Source organism: Danio rerio, chromosome 7 (assembly GCF_049306965.1).
Source record: "Danio rerio strain Tuebingen ecotype United States chromosome 7, GRCz12tu, whole genome shotgun sequence".
Taxonomy (NCBI): Eukaryota; Metazoa; Chordata; class Actinopteri; order Cypriniformes; family Danionidae; genus Danio; species Danio rerio.
In genome coordinates, this window is record NC_133182.1 from 13405001 (window position 1) to 13419702 (window position 14702).

The 14702-nt window shown below is 39.3% G+C and overlaps 2 protein-coding genes across 9 annotated transcripts in view; both read left to right on the plus strand.

Moving 5' to 3' along the window:
- The window catches only part of slc25a22b (solute carrier family 25 member 22b), a 473977-nt gene extending 463750 nt beyond the window's left edge, over positions 1-10227 (plus strand). The window contains exon 12 of the transcript XR_012383166.1: positions 9208-10227. The gene's annotated coding sequence lies outside the window, so the exon portion shown is untranslated. The remainder of the gene's footprint in view (positions 1-9207) is intronic.
- Positions 1-14702, plus strand: part of dagla (diacylglycerol lipase, alpha) — a 120582-nt gene that overhangs the window by 49286 nt on the left and 56594 nt on the right. For all 8 annotated transcript variants that reach the window (XR_012383164.1, XR_012383165.1, XM_021477715.3 and 5 more), the window contains exons 3-5: positions 1054-1265; positions 3648-3749; positions 13902-14040. Coding sequence is in view for 6 of the 8 variants with exons in the window: in XM_021477715.3 (XP_021333390.2) it covers positions 1054-1265; positions 3648-3749; positions 13902-14040 (453 nt within the window). In the remaining 2 variants the exon portion in view is untranslated. The remainder of the gene's footprint in view (positions 1-1053; positions 1266-3647; positions 3750-13901; positions 14041-14702) is intronic.

A 14702-nucleotide genomic window follows, 5' to 3' on the forward strand; every position in this document is an offset into this window, starting at 1 on the left:
TGACTTGCCTAATTAACCTAGTTAATAGAGGTGTGAACCTATACTTGTCTCATGGTTCGGTTCAGTTACGATTATCATGCCTTGGATTCGGTTCAATTCGATATCACGATATGACGATGCTTTCCATATATAGTATTATATTTTAGGAGGGAGGCTATAACATGCTGCCTGTATAAACACACAGACACACAGCACCACACTGTCTCTCATTCAAACACATACACAAACATAGACGGCAACAAACACACACACACACACGCACACACTTAAGCCCTCGCAACAGGGAGAGCTCGAGCTGAGCGGAGCAGAAGAACGGAAAAAAAAAACGGAAAAAAGAAGCACTTTTCTGACGGTCCCTTACTGAGAGCTCCTCTCAGCGCGAGCTTTCCCGGCTAAACACATTTTGCGAGGGCTTAAACGGAGCAGTGCCCGTAATGTTGAGCGAAAAAAAAGACAGACAGCTGTAAAACATAACCAGCTTTGTCGTTTTGTAGGAAACACACTTTAGATCTTTTTAGGTGAAGACTTTTTTGAGTTATTGCTGTCTATATCTGAATGTGTGTCAGGAATATCGAAAATAAAACCAACTGAACCGCGCTCATTTCTGGCGCCCCCCTGGATATAGAGCGCCCTTAGCATTTGCCTATGCCATGGGCCGGCCCTGAGTTGACTGAGTGTTGTAAATACTCGCGCTCACCTCCCTCGCGACAGAGCGCATAGGAGATAAATGATGTCAGTACATACAGTAATAACCGGTTATGATTATTACTGAACCGATACAGAATTGTCTGTCTGCATTGCGGTGCACCGAAGAAACAATTAATTTTGACACGTCTACTAGTTAAGCTTTTAAATGTCACTTTAAGCTGAATACTAGTATCTTTAACAATATCTAGCAAAATATTATGTACTGTATTATGTAATAAGAATTTAAAATGTGTCAGAGGAAACTAAAAATTGTCCCTTTGTGTTCCAAATTCATGATATCAGTGTCCGATTTCTGAGATGTACATCATGTTGACATCTGATATAACGGCTGTCCTCATTTTGCAGGCTGGTGGTTCTGTCTGTGGTTCTCTTTGGGCTGCCGTACAGTTCAGAGCAGTCATGTTCAGTCACGCTGGTGGATCATGGTCGCGGTTACCTCGGCATCTTGGTCAGTTGTCTGATCTGCGAGAGCGCCATCATGTGGCTGAGCATGAGGGGCAGCATCCTCTACACACAACCCAGAGAGGCAGTGCAGTATGTGCTCTATATACGCCTAGGTAAGACGTACACCATGAACACAACAATCATTCATTCTCTCACTGTACGTTAAAATAGTTAACTTGCTTGCATGAAAAACACTGATGCATCTTTAAGTGGTAGTTTACTTAAAAATTTACTTAAAAATTATAAATAATATGAATTAATATGAGTTCCTGTTAAGCAAAGCGTGAGGGGTTGTGTTGGAATCACCAATATCTATTAACAATTGACATCACCTGTACTCCTGTCCAAGTGTGCTAAGCGCTTACGTTGTCAATAAACGGACTACAATCGGACTACATTCGAACATGCGTCAATATTGGTTTGACCAGACTGTTGATTAAATCTAATATATATATATATATATATATATATATATATACAATATATATATATACATACACACAGTGCATCTGGAAAGTATTCAAATCGCTTTACTTTACAGCCTTATTCCAACATGAATTAAATTCTTGACAATGTGAATTTTTTTTTTTTTTTTTTGTAAATGTTGCAAATTTATTAAAAATAAAAAAAACTGAAAAATCACATGTACATCAGTTTTGACAGCCTTTGCAGGGAAGCTCTAAATTGAGCTCAGCTACATTCTGTTTCACTGTTCATTCTTGAGATATTACAGCAGCTTTATTGGAGTTCACCTGTGGTAAATTCAGTTGATTGGACATGATTTGAAAAGGCATGCACCTGTCTATATAAGGTCCCAGGGTTGACAGTCCATGTCAAAGCACAAACCAAGCATGAAGACAAAGGAATTGTTTGTAGACCTCCGAGACAGGATTGTCTCAAGGCACAAGGCTGGGGAAGGTTACAGAATCATATCTGCTGCTCTGAAAGTTCCAATAAGCACAGTGGCCTCCATCATCCATAAGTGTAAGAAGTTTGGAACCACCAGGACTCTTCCTAGAGCCGGCCATCTGAGCTGGGTGATCGGGGAGAAGGGCCTTAGTCAGGGAGGTGATCAATAACCCGATGGTCACTCTGTCTGAACACTAGCGTTCTTCTGTGGAGAGAGGAGAACCTTACAGAAGGACAACCATCTGTGCAGCAATCCACCAATCAGGCCTGTATGGTAGAGTGGCCAGACTGAAGCCACTGCCCGCCTGAAATTTGCCAAAAGGCATCTGAAGGACTCTGACCATAAGAAACACAATTCTCTGGTCTGATGAGACTAAAATTGAACTCTTTAGAGTGAATGCCAGGCGTTACATTTGGAGAAAACCAGGCACTGCTCATCACCAGGCTAATACCATCCCTACAGTGTGGGGATGTTTTTCAGCAGCAGGAGCTGGAAGACTAGTCAGGATAGAGGGAAATATGAATGCAGCAATGTGCAGAGACATCCTGAATGAAAACCTGCCTCTGAGTGCTCTGGACCTCAGACTGAGGCGACGGTTCGTCTTCCAGTAGGACAATGACCCAAAGCACAACACAAAATATCAATAGAGTGGTTTCACAACTCAGTGAATGTCCTTGAGAGGCCCAGCCAGAGCCCAGACCTAAATCCTATTGATCATCTCTGGAAAGATCTGAAAATGGCTGCACACTGTCGCTTCCCATCCAACCTGATAGAGCTTGAGAGGTACTGCAAAGAGGAATGGGCAAAAATTCCCAAAGACAGGTGTGCCGAGCTTGTGGCATCATATTCAAAAAGACTTTGAATTGCTGCCAAAGGTGCATCAACAAAGTATTGAGCAGAGGCTGTGAATAAGGATGTACATGTGATTTTTCAGCTTTTTTATTTTTAATAAATTTGCAACAATTTCAAAAACTCTTTTTTCACATTGTCATTATGGGGTATTGTGTGTAGAATTTTGAGGAAATAAATTCATTTAATCCATTTTGGAAGTAGGCTGTAACATAAACAAATGTTGAAAAGTGAAGCGCTATCAATACTTTCCAGATGCACTGTGATTTGTGATTGACTTTTATACACTTTTTACTGCTCCATTGCATCTCAGTCACACAAGTTTCAAAGAAAATGGAAAAAGCTTATTCGAATAATCAATTAATCGCTCAATTATTCTGGTAGATTGATCAGTTATTAAAATAATCTCTAGCTGCAACCCTTCTGCAAAGCTTAAGATCCATATTCAGTCAGGTCAGGTGCAAAAATAGCTGTGTCCACTCTTTTTCAGTGCTATTATTCGCTGCTTGTGTTTAGTAAATACTTGTTTTGCTCTGTTTGCTCTGGCGCAAGCTGATAGTAAATCTGGCACTAGGGCTTTAACAAAAAAAGAGCACTAATGATATCAATGGGCATAGGGGGAAGAGGTGTAGTGGTTTATTGTAAAAAGGCACTAAAAACTTGCAGTGAAATCTCATGCTGTGTGTTATTAGGCTCTAAATCAACACTTGGCATTATTTATTCCTCTTCTCTGCAGCCATCCTGCTCGTGGAGCTGGTGTATGCAGTGGTGGGCATCGCCTGGTTGGTGCAGTACTACCAGCCCTGCCCAGACATCACCGCTAAGAACCTCGCCCTCGGTAAGACATGAATATATATACAGTATGAAATCTAACCGCTGTTGGGTAATCCAGTAAATTAAAGCACTTACATATAAATGGCATCTCATTTGATTTCTTTCTCAGACGAACGCAAAGCAAAAGATAACATTGTTCATAACAAATGTATCCTAATTCTGGGATCAGAGCCACGTTTTAAGACATTTCAAATTGTGAATTAATGTGGCAAGTTGAATCATCAGTCAGCCGCAGTTAAAGGCTAAACTGGGACACTTTGTGCTCTGCGTTTCTTATGCTACCCTTATTTGTCATTTCTGTGTAAATGTTAAAGAACTACGACTAATAGTCGCAACTTACATTATTGGTTTAGAATAATTTGTGCCTTTATTATTTTGAAAGACTCCTAGAGCCCTATCATACACCCGGCGCAAGGCGCAACGCAATAGTTTGCTAGTTTCAGCTTGGCGCAAAAGTTGTTTGGATGTTTTGCGCCACACTGTTTAAATAGCAAATGCATTTGCGGTCATATGTGCGCCCATAGGCTATCTGGTCTAAAAAGGAAGGCGTTCTGAGGCGCACTGCTGGCACGTTGCTATTTTAAGAAACTATCGCTGCGTCCGAAACCGCATACTTCCATACTATATAGGACGCTAAAATCAGTATGCGAGCCGAGTAGTATGTCCGAATTCATAGAATTCGAAAATCAGTATGCGAGAAGTACCCGGATAACTTACTACTTCCGGCGAGATTCTGGAGTGCGCATCGCATGCATGCTGCGCTATCCCATGATGCCCCGCGAGTGAATTCATGAATGGGAGTAAAGCGACGCAATTGACGCAGGTAGGTCACGTGACAATGAAAAAATGGCGGATGTAGTACGTCTGAATTCCATTCATACTTTTCACTTTCATACTGTATAGAACGTACTTTTCTAACGGCCGAGTAGTACGTTTAAATTCAAATGCAGTACCTACTGAGTAGTAGGCGGTTTCGGACGCAGCCGATAATAGTGTCACAATCACCAGCGATCACAACTCCTTGGATCGCTGGATCTCTCTCACAATAAGTCATGGACTACAATTCTGCCATTTCTGGACTACATATTCATACATGCACTCCGGTCACACTCACACATGCTTCTTCATCTAGACTGATTACTCGCACCACCTGAGGATTGTCAGAGACTGATTGCACACACTATTTAAGCCACTTACTCACCCATTCAGTTTGCCGAGTTTTGTTTACTGTAAGTAGCACTACAACGCGTTTCCTAGTGTTGTTATCTTGTGTACCGACCTTAGCCTTGTTAGCTTTCCTGTCTTAGTCTGCCGCCTGCCGTACGACCTATTGCATGTTACTTCGACTACGATTCTGGATTGTCCTCACACACCTGTTTGCACCTGTATTGACCATTGCTTGCCTGACTACCAATAAACCTGCATTTTGGATCCTACCTCAGTTGTATGTGTCACTCCCGGAGGTTACAAAAAGATTTTTCAATAGACCAAAACAAAGCCGGTCTAAACTCCAGCGCAGAGTTGCGCCTCGCTTACACACTGCTTAATACACACAAGATGTAGAGCCATACGCAAATATCTTTACATATGAAACCGAATTTAAATATTAAGGATATATAGAGGATATAATAAGGATATATTTAGGATATTAATATAAAGGATTAAAATATTACAAAACATATTATTTTCTAACCTACATAAAAATGAAAAACCACCGCCTCCATGCCTTCTTGATCTTGAGAGGCTTTTTCAGCTTATTCATAACAATTTGCTTTTGTATAATGTTATTATTATTAGCAGTAGTATTTATTATATCCATATTTATATTTGTTTTATTAAAAACAAGCTTAGATTTGCCCACCTGTCAGGTTTAAGACCATATGGGGTAAAGCAGGTGTATTTGGATATAACTCAGGTTTTTGAACACACTTCGTTGTTATTGTTCTTTTATTCGTTTGCTGGAAATTAGAACTGAATTTAGAAATAATTTTGAAACAAATCTTTGCGCTTAACAAATGAAATAAATTTTTTATAGACTAATTGATGTCTGTGCGTAAAGGTTTCCCTATCCAAGAGCGAAAGTGAAAGTCAATAATATATCTATCATTCTCGCGCTGCAGATGCTCTGTTTAACTGTTTTCTTGCTAGTGAAATGCTCAGTTTTTCCACTTACTTTACGTCAGGGGTCCCCAACATGGTGCCCGCGGGCACCAGGTGGCCCGTGAGGATCACATGAGTTGCCCGTGGGCCTGTTATAAAATTAGCTTACCATAGCACCACATACCAGTAAGCTGCATCTAACATTTTTTGAAGCTATTCTTTTTAAATCCCACTTGCTCTGGTTGATATGTATCTGTTTCCAATCATTGTTGACAACTATTGTGAGAAATTATTAACATGATCAGTGTCTTCAGATAGATGAATATCATTAATTATTAATAACATAATTAAAAGTAAATTGAGTAAATTTGTTATTGGGAAGTGTGTATCAAACTGGTAGCCCTTCACATTAAACGATACCCAAGAAGTAGCTCTCAGTTTCCAAAAGTTTAGTGACCCCTGCTTTACGTCATGTAAATAGCAAATGTGCCAAGGCACAACGCAACTGGCTCTTAAAGGGAATGGGAGATGAGACTCTGATTGGTTTATTCTTAAAACACACCTATAACTCATTAAGAAAATAAACGTAACCCTTTTAGATCATGCACCACGGCGCAAAGCAGATTTTTCCGTCCTTATATTAGCAAATATGGATTCTGACACGCCCTTTAAACGCCTATAAAAATAATATAATATAGTCATTTTGTATCATCTCGATACATCCTTCTTATACAGTTTTTTTCCTTACTCAACAAGACCAATCCATTATAGTTTCTGCAAAAATATAAAGCTGCCTGAACTGTTTAAACATTATTGATGGTAATTAGCAATGTTTTTTTGAATACCAAATCAACCCTGACAACATGCGTCACCGCTGTCAGCACAAGCTCAAAACCACATTAGTCTTAAGAGAGTGTGGCGTGCGAAGATGTCCCGATGGCATGAGTCCGTCCAGACATGTTAAAATCTCAGGAAACCTCCGCTTGTTAATCTCTGCAGAATCTTGTGATTTTGAAAGCCATTTACAGCTATTTATGTCCTGGAATCTCAACGCACACTTTCTAACAATACGCCTAGTGTAGCTTCACCCATGTCTGCGCTGACCGTGAATCAGTGTCGCTCATTGTCCACCCCCATCCCATAATAACACACTTCGCTTCCATGCCAATCATCAGTCTATAGAAGACACGTCCTGACAAAAAAGAAGCACAGTGAACAGCTTTCTGCTCAACTCACTTTCGTTATGCTGCAATCCTGATGTCTCATGGCCGATTCCAATTGCTGATTTAAAAAAAAAAAAAAAAAGCAAATTGACTCTATGCAAACTTTCTTTTTGTCCGACAAGCTTTTAGCATCAGCCGTAGTGCTCCCCCATCGATTCGTGCACTCCCCTAGGGAAATTTTGTATAATTTCTGTTAATGCTGCATGATATTGAAAGAAACTTTGCATTATTTTTTTTTTCTGCAATATATATTCACTGGCCACTTTATTAGGTACACCTTCGTAGTACCGGGTTGGACCCCCTTTTGCCTTCAGAGTTGCCTTAATCCTTTATGGCATGGATTCAGGAAATACTGGAAATATTCCTCCGAGATTTTGCTCCATATTGACATGATAGCATCACGCAGTTGCTTCAGATTTGTCGGTTGCTCATCCGTAATGTGAATCTCTCGTTCCACCTCATCCCATAGGTGCTCCATTCACCTTATTCTCAGCTGTCGAGTGGGCGGTGCCATTAGAATCTTTTTGTCTCGTGACTTCCGGTCACATTCACTTCCATTCATTTTTTGACGTTAACAACTGCTCGTTACGCTGCTTGATGTTGCAATTTAATATTTTCTTATTATATTATGCTAATTGGTCTGTGTAGTCATGCAAACATTTGTTTGTAGAGCAAGTAGTTTGGCCATTTTCTGCCGTTTATTATTCCTAGTCATTTCTCCCATAGGCGACTGAATCGGAAGTTCTAAGACAATCGCGAAAACAGGCGCACTTCCGCATTTTAGAATAAGGTCAATTGGATTGAGATCTGTGGAGGCCATTTAAGTTACTGTTGTCTTTCTATCAACTCGAACTAGTTTGGCCATTCTCCTCTGACCTCTGGCATCAACAAGGCATTTGCTCCCACAGAACTGCCGCTCACTGGATATTTTCTCTTTTTCAAACCATTCTCTGTAAACCCTAGAGATGGTTGTGCGTGAAATCCCAGTAGATCAGCAGTTTCTGAAATACTCAGACCAGCCCAACTGTCACCAACAACCATGCCACGTTCAAAGTCACTTAAATCACCTTTCTTCCCGAACTGCAGCAGATCATCTTGACCATGTCTATATGCCTAAATGCACTGAGTTGTTGCCATGTGATTGGTTGATTAGAAACTTGTGTTAACGAGCAGTTGGACAGGTGTACCTAATAAAGTGGCCTAATAAATTGTGCGATATGAGCATAACTTCATAAGATGACTATTATTTGATGATTTAACATTGATTGGATGATTTTGTAGGTGAGTGAATCTGCATAAAATACAAAATTACACCAAAGTATACAAACTAAAATGATATAAAGCACTGATGAAAGCGATAAAACAAGGATAAATAAAATAAATGGTTTTTGTTGGAGTCCAACAGTATTGAGGTACAAAATATTTCCATATTCAAATGTAAAATAACGCTGCATATAGTTTTCATTGTATAAATAAACACAATTAATCGCTGTTAAAGGGTCACGAAACACCAAAACACATTTTTTGAGCTGTTGACAGTCGTATATGTGTCCCACGCTGCTAAAAACACTACTAAAACACATATATTTCACTAAAAAGTGAAAATTGGTTGTTTTTGCGTTATTTTGAGCAAATCACGTCATGGCCATGAGATCTTAGCAAGTATTCCAGCGTGTAGACTGGACGTCTGTACCTGGGAGTACCGTATTACATCTCTGAGTGTGCTGCATTAATGCACGAGTAAGACTTGGTTCAAACCAATCAGCGCAATCTATTGTGTACGCGCTGCAACTTTATTAATATGCATGCTAGCTTCGAAGACTGTACCTGAAATCGTGTTCAGATGACAGAGAGTGTTGCCAACAGAAGTGGGAAAAGAATAAGAATTGTTTGGAGATGCGGGTCGTCAGTGTTGCTTTTATAATTTGTTGCAGTGAAGGTTTTGAAATGTGCTAAATCAGGGGGTTTCATGGCCCTTTAAAGTGGCAAACTTCGTATTTTCTTGTGTCCAAATGCTTTAAATTAGCTTGAAATTGTACAGTCAGAGGCCTTAAAAACACATCCAAATAAAAATACTTCACACTTTTAGATTATAGTGTTAGGAACTCTATTTTATGGTTAAACATAATCCCAATCAAGTGTGCCGCAAGCCTACGTTTGAGTGAGGGTCTCGGCCGTTAGATCGCCCCCTGGGGGCTGGCTGCAGTACAAGTCATAAAGCCCGCCTCCTCCGTGTTAATGAAGGAGACTTGAGCCCAAATAAAAAAAAATATTACACTTGCAATAAAATGTCCCGAAAGATGGTTCTGGTTGATTAAGGCACTGGTTATTGTGCTGAAATAGGTGCAGATCTTCATTTTTGTAAACAGTTTGTTTTTAGCAGTAATTTAATGCTGGGCGTGTCATCGTGATTGACAGCTGTGATTGACAGTTTCTCAAAGCGCGGCGTCTGAGCTTCGGCAGGAGACTGAAGTAGACTGAATGTTATTATTCGATTTCTGTGTTATTTTACCATGACAAAATGAGTTCAGCAGTAAACTATAGTTTCTGACATACATGATCCTGGTGGAACACTGTTTATTCGCTAAGTTCAGGGCTTTTTTCGGGCTTTATTAGTTTGCTGATACACGCCTAGCCACCCAGATAGCAAAACACAGTTCCGGCTAGATTCTCGCCTGCCGGAGACTTATCTCTTACCCCTCAGACTGACAACCTCTGCTGGACCTACTCCGGATGCCTGGACTCACTACCCAATTCCAGCCCAAGTCAATCGAGCCAGATGCGGCGCTGCCGCATGCGAGCCGGAATCAGCCCGCGACGCCGCGAGTAAGTTATGCGCTGCGGCCTGGAGCTGGCGCGATTGAATATATAAAACCCTCATATTTGTTAACGTTATTACATCCATTTGTGTTGATATGACAGCAAACGCATGCTGAGAAGTTCAGGGGGCGTAGTTGATTTTACATAAAGCGTTTGATTGGAAGCTCGACTCCGCTCATTTTCGCGGCTCCTCCTCTGGCTCCATCAGACAATCCTTCTGCGCATGTCAATTTCAGCAGTCTTTTGCGACAGTTTGTGCCCGTCAAGCAGGCGTTTTGCCCTCAAGGCGTTCAATGGGAAAAAGGGCTGTCGCGTCGTCCATATTTTTTACAGTCATTGATCCCAATTTGACATTGCAGATCTTGCGATGCGACTATTACAGATGTGCACATTGCGATATCGGTGCTGAAACGATATATTGTGCAGCCCTAATTTCAGTACAAATTATATACTGATTTCACATAGAAGCCGACATAAAGGTCTGCGATACGCATATGATGTATATATTCAGGATGTGAGCGTAACTCGAAATGAAAACAAAATAAAGATTAAAGCTACAGCTTGGGCTGCCCGATATTGGAAAAAATCTTTTAAAAATCTTTAATTCTTCAATAGTTCTTATTTTATTCAATATGTATAAGTTAAGAACAGACGTTTACTCTAGCTTGGTTGTTTATGTATGAAAGACCAATTCCAAATGAACAATAATCTACGTATAACTGAAAAGTTATATTCTTTGGTTTTTAATTATATCATTTCATTGACATGCCAGCTAGGAGGGACATTTAACCTTTGCCTTGCTGACTACAGGCTAAGCCAAAGTGATGCAATTATCGGTTTCACGGCATGGCTGTATCTATTGTCTTCTCTGTCTCCAGAATATCATTTGCACACTGTTGTAATGATGTACTTATATACTGATGAGATCAGACCTGGAGAAGGCATGGCACCCTGCAGACAACCAGACTTCATTTGCATGCTTTGTTTGACTGTCCCCACCATGACTGACCCCACCTACATGCTGTAAAATGTATAATGTTTGCTGTGGAGTTTAGAGTTTGCTTTCGATGACGCCACAGCCACGCTGAGTTCTTCTTATTAAAAAGGATTCTGGTTTGAAGACAACCGAAAGATTCTCCCTGGTTTTTTGGGGTCTTAGAAGTTTACAACACGATCAACATTAGAGCAATTCCAATTTTGTTTGACATTTTTGCGTTTATAAAAGCTTGGTTATGGATTTGTCAACTCTTCGTTATCGATGTGACCCATGTGCCGCTTGTGTGACTTTGGTAAATCAAATATAATTGTTTGAAAACATTGACAGACATTTGTGAGTATTTTTTTACAGCACTTTAAAATACAAGCCTACACAATAAACTTTAAAAAGGATTTTGCAATTTTGTTGAACTTAATTTTTTTCATGGCAAGGTTGACGTTCTCTATGGAATTGCTCATTATCATCCAATTAGTCTACATATTAGTTTATTGTAATTTGTATTTTATATAGTGCATTTATCGTGTATGGCCATAATAATACTGTATACTGCATGTAATAATACATAGTACTCTGATACTGTACAATTTACAAGTGCACTGTAAATTAACAGTTACAATTGTGCTGTAGTTTTACTCACTATTGTGCTGTAGTATTACACACTTTGATTTGAGTCAGAAACTGGGGTCCCACTTTATATTAAGTGGCCTTAACTAATATGTACTTACACAGGAATTAATAGTTTGTTACATGTACTTATTGTGTAAATACATGTATTTCCTATGTACTTATGCTTGATTAAATACAAGTATGTAATTACATCTGTAATTAACTTTTGTAATTACATTTGTAAATACACTGTTGACCATCTCTTACACCTTAACCCACCCTTAAACCTACCCACATCACCAAACCTGTCCATTACCCAACCTCTATCCCAACTCAAGAGCACCACAAGTGTTCTCAAATACATTATAAACACAGTAAGTACATTGTATTTATTTTTTGATGTAAGTACATAGTAGTTAGGGCACTTAATATAAAGTGGGACCGAAACTGGTAACCATTTGACATCTATAGTAGGAAAAACAAATACTATGGCAGTGAATGGTTACCGGTTTCCAGCATTTGAAACTCAAACAGGTTTGTAATTATCTAATGTAATGTGTACTTATATAGCGCATTTATTGTGTATGGCCATATACCCAAAGCGCGTCACAATCATGAGGGGAGTCTCTCCACACCACCAGCCGTGTGCAGCATCCACTTGGATAATATGATGGCAGCCACAGGACAACAGCGCCACTGCGCTCACCACACACCAGCTATTAGTGGAGTGAAGAGCCAATTCAGTGGATGGGGATGATTGGGAGGTCATGATGGATAAGGGCCGATGGAGGGAATTTGGCCAGGACACCAGGGTTACAGCCCTACACCTTGGTTTAACGTCTCATCCGAAAGATGGCGCCCACTGAAAGTATAGTGTCCCCTTCACTTTTACTGGGGTATTAGGACTCGCATAGACTGCAGGTTGAGCGCCCCCTGCTGGCATCACTAACACCACATCCAACAGCAACCGTTTCCTATGTGGTCTCCCATCTCCAGGTTCTGACCAGGCTCAGCCCTGTTTAGCTTCAGTGAGTTACCGGTCTTGGGCTGCAGGTTGATATGACTGCTTTCTACCTTCAATTGATGTTAAAGAATAGTAATTCAGCATACACTGTTCATAAAAAGTTTTATTTTTACATCATTTACATTTTTACAACTTCAGTTCAGTTGCAGTTTCCTTTATGTAATGCAGAGTGAAATTATGTTACGTCGACACACAGAAACTAATATTTATGAAGAACAACTTAGCCGCAAAAAAACACTATGAAAGCCGATTATGATAAATAAGCTTTAATGATTTCATAAAAAAAAAAACATTTTTAAGTTAGTTTGACATTAATGTTTGTTAGGGTTACTTAAAGTACTCATAGTACTCTCTGTTAGATACAGATGAAGTCAGAATTTTTTCCTGAATTTCTGTTTAATGGAGAGCAGATTTTTTCAACTCGTTTCTGAACATAATAGTTTTAGTGAAGTTTATTTATAAACTAATTTCGAGAGGAGCACGCGCTTATGACTGATAGCACCTAGTCCACATTAGCTAATGCTGATTCACCAATCAGACGACTCCTTAACCATAGGAGTTAAAGTTCGCATGTTCTCCTTGTGTTTGCGTGGGTTTTCACCGGGCTCTCCGGTTTCCTCCCACAGACCAAAAACATGTAACATAAGTAAATTGACAGCATAGACACTTCATAACGTTTTATTCTATATCCAACATAATCAAGCAGGGGAGTACTCGAGACCTACCTGAACTCTGACTTCCCTCTCGCCCTGCAATGGGGGGAGCCCCGGGCTCGAGGATCTCACGAGTTCAGGGCTCTCTCCCAGGACAGCATGCCAAACAAGCTTTATAATCAATCATCAGCTAAGGGCGAACTCTTGAAATAACTCCCTTTTAATTACTGATTTCTTTTATCTTTGCCACAAAGACAGTACATAATATTTTGCTGGCTATTTTTTAGGGTACTAGTATTCAATCAGCTTAAAATGACATTTAAAAGCTTAACTAGGTTAATTAGGCAGGTCATTGTATATCGATAGTCTGTTCTGTAGACCATCTAAAAAAATATGGCTTAAGGGGGCTATTAATAATGACCAATAAAAATGAAAACTGATTTTATTGTAGCTGAAAAAAATATTCCAGGAAATACTGTGAAAAATGCCTTGCTGTGTTAAACCTCATTTGGAAAATGATGAAAAAAATAAAATGATGAAAATTATGATTAAAAAAAGAGAATTCACAGGCGGGCTAATAATTTTGACCTTTATATACTTTAAAACACATGTACTGTAAAATCAGCCATTGGTTGTGTTTTTGCACAATTCTCTCTAACTTACTCTACAAGCATCGGGTGGATATTGAATAAATGAGTAGATTATTATTTCTCTTATTTGCTTATTTTTGCAGGGATTGTGGCATGTAACTGGTTGGTCATCTTCAGTGTGTGTTTCACCATGATGTGCACCTTTGACCCCACCGGACGGACCTTTGTCAAGCTGAAAGCAACTCGTCGACGTCAGCGTAACCTTACAACATACACACTCAGGTAAAAATGCTCGATGCTACACACTGACTTATTTCAGCATAATTCTCTTCAGCTAAATTCAGACGCCATCTTGTTTTAATGAATCTTCATTTTCAGCTATGTACAATCGATTGCTTTATTGATGGACTGACTTTTAGAAAGTTAAGGAGATTTCCACAAGTTGTAGATTCTCATGTTTTGCCGGATTTTAAAATGTTTGTTTTGGATTACTTTATTTTAAGAGAGCAGTATTTTTTATCATTTAAATCCATTTTGTAAATTGATTGCCAGTCAGAATAAAATGCATATTTCTACACCTTATGCACTTTACTATTGATAGCTAGCGCTAAAATTTTAATAACTGGGTTTATTGATATATAATCTATATCAGGGTTTTTCAAAGTCTAAGACAGTGGGCCTCCCTTTTGACACAACTTATCCATTGGCGCCCCCCTCCTCCCAAACACGCACGCACACACGCACACACACACACACACACACATATATATATATATATATATATATATATATATATATATATATATACAGTATATATAAAGACACAGACAGATGTCAGACTGTTAACTCACTTTTATCATCATTTGCATGAAAGTGCAATTATTTACAGAGTAATAACAAGTATTTTAATATAACGTTTTTAAAACTAGGATGATGGTTCAATA